General features: G+C 35.7%; 1 protein-coding gene across 1 annotated transcript; it reads right to left on the bottom strand.

The window, feature by feature from the left end:
- Nucleotides 1-5265: 5265 nt before the first annotated feature.
- Nucleotides 5266-6519, bottom strand: LOC147547854 (uncharacterized). Its single transcript, XM_086667960.1, has one exon. The coding sequence runs from the start codon at nt 6517-6519 to the stop codon at nt 5266-5268; it is 1254 nt and encodes a 417-aa protein (XP_086524086.1).
- Nucleotides 6520-9958: the final 3439 nt, after the last annotated feature.

Genomic DNA, 9958 nt, shown 5'->3' on the forward strand with positions numbered 1-9958 from the left:
GGTTGGTGAGACCTACTCCACGGCGACAACAGCGCGATGATTTTCACTATGATAAGCAAACAAGTTTACGCAAGAGATTCGTGAGATTGTGCCTTCTGATATCTCCTTAGGGTTTAGTTTATATAGTCACTAAACTCTAATCCCTCCGCCTCACTGACTCTCTCTACAACCGACATTATACACGGATAACACTAATCATCGACATAAGTCTAGCTTCCGCATTCCAGCTCTGTCTCGGAGTTCAGCTCTGCCTCACAGCCCTGCTTCGCATACCAGCTCTGTCTCAGTAATCAGCTCCGTTAATGAGTCCAAAATTCGGCGCCGAGTTGGCGGGTCGTATACCGGGGTCGATATCAATCCATATTCGAGTCACTTCTCACAGCCCCTCCAAACCACTTTAACTCGTTATTTTAACGTTATAATTTAACAAAAACTCATTACAACTCTTAATAATTATATTAAAATTACAAATATATTTAATTACAAAAACATTACATTTACAAAAAGTATATATTACATTAAAAAATATTAAAATATACTTTTTATTAATAAAAATATAAATGTAGAACTTGAAATAAGATGTCAACACTTCGTTGCCCAAGTGGTTTAAAGTGTTGACATAAACTCCAAAATCCTAGAGGTCCACGTTCGATGTCAGAGAATAGGTGGAATTTGTGGTTTATTGAACTTGAGTTATTAAAGGTATAAATAATGTAGTTAGATGAGCTTATGGCAATTTCATTTCGATGGCCTTTAGACCAGTAGTTTAATTGGGTTTTAGGCTCTTTTGTTTTAAGGTATAATTTGGTGGTTATGTACTTATCACATCTTTGATGTAATAAATGTTATTGTAATGACTTTCACAGTCACTTTCCAAAAAAAATTGAAATAAAACATTTTATCTATCTAGAAAATAAAATTTAAGGACTTAAAGTTAATTACATATTAGATTAGGGACTTGAAATAACAAAATAAGAACAAAAGTAATAGACTTGGAATAAGAAAATAATTAAAAGAAAAAGGGGCCAAAAAAAGAGATCCCCCAATTTGGAGGGGCACTGTCTATGGGAGTTGCCTTGCAGCTATATGCCTCCAAAAAATTGTACTTTTTTTTTGAGTTAAACCGGATTTTTTATTCATATGTAGGAATTCAATCCAGTACATTACATGGTTTTGAGACTTTTGACTCCTTTGAGTACAACATGAGATTTACAAAAGTAAATTACAACACAAAACTTATAAAAGTGAAGTGCAACATGAAGGTAAAAGAGTACAACTCTATAATAACAAAATGAAAAGATCTTAAAGATCACAAAATGAGAAGATCCTAAAGATCACAGATGAGAATACCCTAGGGTATCAAATTTTATTATACTAAAATATATGAAGGAACTATGAACCAAGTAGAGGTTGTTGATTGAATCAGATGTTGTCCTCTTGATTTGTTAGTACGCTTCATTGGTGGTACTTCCCAAATTCATTCCCGAGATCTCAAGATAACTGGCCTTTTTCTTGAAAATCTCATTGTTTGCATGGTTGTTTAGTCTCCATCTTACTACTTCATGAAAGCCACAACCCATCTTTATGTCGTATTAGATGAGGAAAAGCAATATGCAGACCTTCGCTTAATCGATTTGAATTCATAAACAATAATGATTGATTTGGAAAAACTGTGAATTATCATTGTTGGAACAGGTGGAAGTTACGTCCAGAAATCACATAGATCATTAAAAATTACACAATAACAATTAGCAAGGTGAAAATGATGATGATTTATCAAGAAGGGAGATTGATCTTCCTCCCATACCAACTTTCTCCCCCTTTTCCCTACATCTCTACTTTTTCTGTACTCCAAAAAAACTGATGGTAGATGTAAATCTACGCAAAGAGAACGAATACGATGAACTTCTATTTGGAGGATAAAAGGGATTCCGGCTAAGGGAGGATCCTTCGCAGGAAAAATGATCTCCTGAGAACTCTCCCCTTATTTTTAAAACTTGTACTTTTTAAAAACGGTTATGCCGCAACCAGTTAATATGTTTTCAAAATTTGTAGTTTTTGGAGGCATAGAACTCCCCTTGGAGAAGCTCTCACAAATTTCTTTATGTTTGTTATGTTAACCTTAGTTAAATATTGTATATCCGTACGTTTTGTTTGGCAGTCCACTTTTCATCACATGATTTTGGATTAGTCTACAAGATTAATTGTGAAATCCCTACTATTTTTTTTCGAGAACAATTGTCTAGGTCACACAAAAGATAATAATTTATATCGATCAAGAAAAATGTTAGAAATACAGAAAATCTACAATGGGAAACAAAAATAATTATCGCTGATGCAGAAACACCAGAAAGATATAGCCACCGAGAAAGAGACTTATTTATAAGATTAAAAAAACTATGGATTCTTAGATTATGGAAGTATGATATTAGTAGAATTATGGTATTATTAGCCTTTGATAAAGATTGAGCATTTGAGCCTAGCAAGATGCCTTTTGGCATTTAAAGTCTCATAATTGATCAAAACTTTTGAACAGGATTTTGTTAAAGCCTTTGAAGATGAGGTTTTGAGAACCACTCATTTAGATTTTACAACAAAATAGATTGGTTAAAGAAAGACAAACTGCTCTGTACATTTTAAGTTGGACCCTGTGATTTTGGGAAAGATAAGATTCTGTATGCCCCAATTGTCTATTTAATACATGTCCCTTTATTGTCAACTTTTCAAGTGAGATCTCCTATGTTGTACGTATGAATATTAGATAAATTGATGATTCTAAAGCTCAGATAATCTATCAAATACAAGTAAAGACTTTTAATTTTACGATAGGGTAAATTTGATGTTGTAATAAACTTCAATACTTTTTTTTTTTTTTTTGAAACCATTGAAACCCTTTTCATTCATAAGTGAATAAATCACTGATTTACATGGCAAATTGTAATTCCTCTCTGTTCAGCGACATGAGAGTTACATAAGTAAATTCTAAGAACTTCGAATGTAAAGTACCTCATGAGGTGAGAGAACTTGGACTAGACTCTGACGAAAAAGATAGAAAAAAGATGAAAGGATCCTAAAGATCACGAATAAAAGGACCCTAAAGGTCAACAAAATATTAAATAATACAAAATAAGAAAATAAACTTCAATACTGTGACACCTTTAATACCGTCGAAAGGTTGAACTTGGGTTGTATAACGATGTTGACCTAGATTGATAGGGCTAGCTTGCAACAACAATAAAAAGGAAATCGATGGGGCTAGAAAATGAATACCTCTTATGTTTTGCTTATGTAAATCAAAAGAACATATAAGGTTGGAGGACGATTTAGCATTTTCAAATCTGATCCATTCTACTGGGAAACTCTATTAAGGTTGACTAGGTCTGAACTATGCAACTATGCAGTCTAGTTTTGTAGAGACTAATCAAAATGACCTCACTTTAACAAAAAAAAAAAAATCAAAATGACCTCAACGACACCCATGTCTGGTATTTATGTATAGACTATTAGACTGTTTTCATTTGCTCCCTAACTTTTCAAAAATTGTCTTACACATGATAGAGTTTTCCGAGGAGAGGGACCTACACAAATACGAGTTCCAGACGAGCTAGGACTCATAGGGCAAAGGTGTTGGTTCGTCTCATTCGTATGACTTCCCCTTTGTATCCTGGGCCATAAACTTGACCAGTTATAGGGATGAGGTGCCAGCGATTTGCTATAGGCATCCGCATGGAAAAGAGAATCTCTCAGCCGCGAAATGGTCTAGCCCGAGCTTGACCTAGATCTGCATGAAGCTCGGCTTTAAAGCTTAGGTGCCTCTAAAGGCGCCCCTCCTTTTTTACTCAGTCTCGCCTTCACTTGTGGCACTTTTCGTGGGTCTTAGACTGAGGCTCAGTGTTGTTCAGGCCTAGTATGGATTAGGCCCATTCCAATGCCCTCGGTTTTTCCTAGTCCGTGGGGTGCGAAAAGAGAAGGCGAAACTGACTAAAAAATGAGGGGCGCATATAGACGCTTCCGTAAAGCTTTTCACATGATACTGCAAGGATGGGAAGCTCCAAAGGCACCCCAATTATTTCTAAAGGAATCTCCCTCCACATGAACCCCAACTTAGCTGTAGAGGACTAGAGGCTACAGCAAGAACAAGGGGTGCATGCCGAACTCCCCTGCAAAGATTTGTTTTCAGACTATTAAAAAGAGGGAAATTTTAAATGCATTCACCAGTTTTGTTATATAGACTCACGTCAAATGTATTTCTTGTTCACCATCAAAGTACATGTGAATGCATATAACAAAATGGATGAGTGCATTTAACAATTCCATTAAAAAGAAGAGGAAATTCTAAAAGCCTCTCCTCTTTTTTTGTCGAAGCTCCATTTCACTTGACATTCACTGGGGTTACACTCTACAAGCAGCTTCTAATTTATCAGCGGTGATAGGGGGACCAACGCTTTTGGCTTGAATCGCCATCCAACGGATTGGATTCACGCTGATTTCATCAAGAGAGAGAAAATGGTGTGAATCCAAGGGTTGGTTGCAAGTCACGCCACTTTCACGCCAAGAATTTCGGTCCCTCTGTCTTTTTCCCTAATTTATAACCACTTTGGTGCAGAGACAACTTCACAAATTCTTTATCAACTCATAGTTGATGATAGTTTCAACAAAAAAAAAATTCATAGTTGATAAATTTTAAGGGAGCCCACCATATTTGCTAAAGGCGCCCGCCCTCTTCCCCCTCATACAATATGCCCAAACTTTAGGCCTTGCTCAACTTGACGAGGACACCTATTAAACTTTGGGGTTTTACCAGAGCAGGCACCATAGTTGCATTTTGAGGAAATTCTTATATACACTCACATCTAAAGTACTTTTTATTCAAGTCGAAGGAGATGTGAGTTTGGCAGGTAGAAATGGCAAGTGTATATGAAATTTCCTTGTATTTCATTTTTTGGACAGTAATATTCGAAACCCGATCTTTCTTGTTGAGAGATATGCCTGTGACTACTCAACCAGTGTATTTGACAACTTCATAATTGTACAATCCTTCAGAAAAGGATAAAACAAATATGAAAATCGAGATGGAATACAAAAATATTGTACTCCATAACTCAAATGATAGGAATCCTCCCCTTAGCGAGATAATGCCTTGATCCAAACGGATCGCCCATCTTCTAACAATGAATAAGGGGTTTCCCTTTTTTTTGGTTATCTTTTTTTTTTTTTGATGAAGTAACATTGCATTAAAACAAAGAGTCTTACAAGCAAACACAACTAAAGTAAATGCGAAATAAAAGACGGTACATTAATCCATTCTTTTTGAATAATATTCTTCCTTCCCCATTTCGCTAGTGCATCCGCCGGAGCGTTTCCTTCCCTGGGGATATAAGTGAATATGATTTCATCAAAGTTGTTCCTGAGTGATTGGATCTGCCGAATTATCTTTGAGGTTTGCCATTGAAGAACATTACTATGACCATTGATGTGTTTTATCAACGCCTGGTTATCACTTTCAATATGTGCATGGGTGATATGAAGATGTACAGCCCATTGTATGCCTATAAGTATTGCCAATCCTTCACCTTCTTCTGCATTCTGGCATCGCACTGACGACGCTGCCGCTTTAATGAATAGTGATTTCTCATCTCTGATGATGCATCCAATTCCTGCTGGGTCTGTAGCCTTGATAAACGAGGCGTCTACATTTAGCTTTAAATATGGTGTCGATGGAGGGCTCCATTTTTGTTTCTTAGTTGTCTTTCTACAATTGTTAATATTCTCCATCTTAATCTTTAGTGGAGTAATAGTCACATTATTGATTCGTTCTATAATTTGTTGCGGATTCTGTTTGTTAGTATTGAAACAATTTTCGCATCTAGCTTTCCAGATGAACCATATTATCTTGGCGTATTGATTAGTAGTAGCCTCATCCAGAGTTTTCCATTGCTTTATCCATTGATTTGTCGAGCTAATGTTGTTAGTTCTCACCCCATAATTGAACCATATTGCTTTAGCATAGGTACAGTGAAGCATAACATGGTCTATTGTTTCATATTCATCACAGTTAGTACATTGGAATTGACCACCAATGAATTTTCCAATTTTCTCTTTTACCGGTAGGCTATTGGTACAGCATTTCCATAGGAATAATTTAACCCTTGGAATAGTGTTTAAATTCCAAATAAATCCCCACTCAATTTGTTCCTGCATGATATTCATATTTTCCGTTCTTAAATGGTAATACATTGATTTAATCGAAAAGTTACCTGATTTGGTTAATGACCATCTGGGAGTATCTTCCTGGTTTCTTTGGAGATTGATGCTTAGGATTGCATTGCATATTTCATCATTAAAGTTTTGTTGTAGCATCTGCATATTCCATGTATTGTCAGTAATAAGTTGGGCCACCCATTGAATGTTGACCCCAGTGTGGTTGATTATGGGTGGTGGATGATTTGGAATCCAAAAGTCGCTCCAAATGTTAACTGTTGTACCTGTATTAACATCCCAAAAGATAAGACCTGCCATATTGTTATAGTGTTTGGTAATAGATTTCCAAGGCCAAGAGTGAGTGGGCTTCGAGGGTTTGGGTCTATGGGTATCCGAGAAATATTTATTTTTGAGCACACGCACCCACATCGCATTTGGATTCTGAATAATGCGCCAAATAATTTTATTAAGAAAGGCCTGGTTATCAAGGTGAGGAAGACGAAGCCCAAGCCCACCTAGCTTCTTAGGTTTACAGATAGTCGACCATTTGCAAGTGTGGAAAGTTTTAGATTTTCCCCACCAGAACGTCCTTTGAATGGACTCAATGCTGTTACTAATTCCTTTCGGAATCGCAAAGCATTGCATCTGGTATCGGGGAACGGCCGCTGCGATTGTTGAAATTACAACCGAGCGACCAGCTTGCGAGAGCAGATTCGATTGCCATTTGGCAAGTTTGTTTTTGATTTGGTTTAGGAGGGGGAGGAAGATCGCTTTTTTGTTATTCCCGATGAAGAGATTGGTGCCAAGATATTTATCACCACTCGAGGATTGGTGAACCTTAAGCTCACGGATAATCATGCGTTTAAATTTCGGGTGAGAGTTCTTGGAAAAGAATATGTTAGATTTCGTATAGTTTATCATCTGGCCTGAGGCCTCACTGAATTCTCTGAGAATCATCTTGAGATTATGAATATTCTCCAGAGAGTTTTGGCCAAAAATGATACAGTCGTCAGCGAAGAGGAGGTGATTAATAATGAGGTTTGAGTTGCCTATCGGGAAGCCAATGAATTTAGATTGACCTTGACGACTGTCCAGCATCCGGCTGAGGCCTTCCATCGCAATAGCGAAGAGGAACGGCGAGAGCGGGTCACCCTGGCGAATATAGGACTTGTTTAACAAAAACTTGGTCCAAATGGGATTGGGCTAGGTAAAAGTAGGGATCTACTTATGATAAATTATTTAGAGGTTGATCTCCGATTATTTAGCGATATTAGGACTATACCTCTAAAATGAAAATATGTATGAAGTTGACCTATTTTTTCGATTTCTCCATCAAAGATCAGTTAAGTGGTTCACGTGTTGACCACATGCGTGGGTTTTGACAAAAATACCTTTCACAAATTATTTACGTTCATATAAAATTAACTTCCAGTTATTTAGCAATATTAGGACTACACTCACAAAATGAAAATATGTATGAGATTGACTCTCATTTTCAAGTTTGCGTCAAATATCGGTTAAGTGGGTCTCGTACCAACCACATGCATGAATTTTGTATATTATAAGTAACAAATGTAAAAGTAACTAGGACAGGACTTTAATGGAATTTAATGATTAAATATCTGGGACCATCTCTAATCTCTCTAATCAACCAGACCTCTTGGACGGGACATATGTTGGGTAAGCCTTTTTTTTATATATTTTCTATCGGTAGTCTCTTAATCTAGCTAGATGGGTCGAACCTGTCTCGCACTTCGGTAGCTTATTTTCTTTATCTTTTTTGATCGGGCTCTCACACTAACTTCAAGTTTATGGACCAATCACGTTCTCTGTAAATTATGCAATTTGATATCTTAGATTTTTATGCTGTCAGATTAGGATGAATTTTTCATTATAAAAACCTATAAAAATATGTGGAAGATGAATTCAAACAATGAGAAAAAAAATATCATCTTAGTTATGTGAATACGCACTTGGAAGTGTTTTTCACTTGAAATTGTATTCAATTAGTTTAGTTGGGACACAAACTACTTAATTGGTATTTGACAATAAAATCGAGAATAAAGGTCAACAGTAAACCTATTTGTTTTTTTGAGGATGTAATCATAATATTGGTAAATAGTTAGGAGTCAATGTCTAAATAACTTAACGGTGGATTTTTTTACTCACACATGTGGTTGATACGCGAACCAATTAATTGATACTAGACGGAAAAATTAAAAATGAGGTCAACCCCAAACATATTTTCATTATTAGGTTAAAAATGAGGTCAGCCCCAAACATATTTTCATTATTAGAGTGTAAGTTTTGATGTCGCTAAATAGTGGAGAGTCAATATCTGAATAACCCACTTACTAAGGATTGGATCTTAAACAAGATTGATGTACTTGTTCATGTGGATATCGTCGAGATAATAATTTCATCAATATGTGAACATATAGATCCAAATTTCCACATCTCTCTCATTTTTACAATTATTGGGAACACCTCATGTTAAACTAACATGGTTTCTTTTGGTTTTTTCTCAAATGGGCTCTCTTTTTCTTCTTTCCTTCTGTTTCAAAACAAACATCATATCTTCTAGATAAGGACTTTCACTCACAGTCCCATATATAGAAATGATAGACTAAATTTATGTGATGAAATTCAACTGAATGACCAAATATCATGGAAGTAATTGATTAAGACAAACTGGAAAAAAATCTATAATAAGTGATTTTGTTTTAGGTCATGAATTCATTGCTTAGATTGTAAACAAAAATCTATTTGAGAGGCAAAGATCAAGCAACAATTTGAGGGCACCCGCGATTTAATCCTGAAATTGGGTGTTTTTGTGTATATTAATACATTCATTATGTAATTTACTTAACATTTTATTGTATTTGAGTGTTTCAACTTTCAATGAAAATTATAAGAACTAGTTGGTTACAAATTAGAGGTCAAACACAGAATTAGTACTAAAAAGAACACGAGGAAGCCACATTTGTTCGCTGGATCTTTATGATAAAACAATAAGAAAAAATTGTGACAAAACTAACTGCAGAAACTTGAGAAGGGGATTCCGAAAACTTGCACAACAATAAAATAGGGTTGTTTGATAAAAAGAAGAAAATTATCCGATTCATCACCTCAGTAAACTTCAAATTACTAGATCCATTTTGGTTTAAGCAACACTATTAAATCACGTATCACTACACTACAATCAGATCTAACAACAATGAAATAATCGATCAAATTCAATTAATTAAATAATATGTTTTATGTAGATTCATCATCTTCTTTTGAAAAAATCGATTTTAGCTCTGTTTACAACTAAAAAGTTTGATTTGTTAGAATATTAAAATGAAAGACGGTGACATAGAGATTTCTTTTACAAAATCAAGGGACCCACCTCATGTTCTATGTCTTTATAAGGTTTAGATAATGGGATTAAGCTATTGAAATGGTCCTACAAGAATGAGAAAAATGGATAAAAAGAGATTATAGTAGTGGTGTTTGAAAGACAATAAAAACCCTAGTTTTTAGTGGGAGAGGGATGATTTCGATTGGTTAATACTCGATCGACAAAAAAAAGATGGGGGAAGGTGGGAGATTAGAGGTATACAGCGCACCCCGCGCACTTTTAATTCTTAGGCGCACTTTAGGGTAACGTGCTTCTCTCAGGCGCTGCACATGCATTGATAATGACTATCCTTTGTTCCCTTTTCACTCCTTTGTTCACTCCCTATGTGACCGAATATTACCATCTCATCTCTCA

Source organism: Eschscholzia californica, unplaced genomic scaffold (assembly GCF_041429995.1).
Source record: "Eschscholzia californica isolate CP2 unplaced genomic scaffold, dmEscCali1.0.p SCAF_3, whole genome shotgun sequence".
NCBI classification, from domain to species: domain Eukaryota; kingdom Viridiplantae; phylum Streptophyta; class Magnoliopsida; order Ranunculales; family Papaveraceae; genus Eschscholzia; species Eschscholzia californica.

Bases quoted from the DNA above. Each gene is read 5' to 3' on its own strand.
- LOC147547854 (XM_086667960.1), bottom strand. From the start codon at position 6,519: ATGGCAGGTCTTATCTTTTGGGATGTTAATACAGGTACAACAGTTAAC.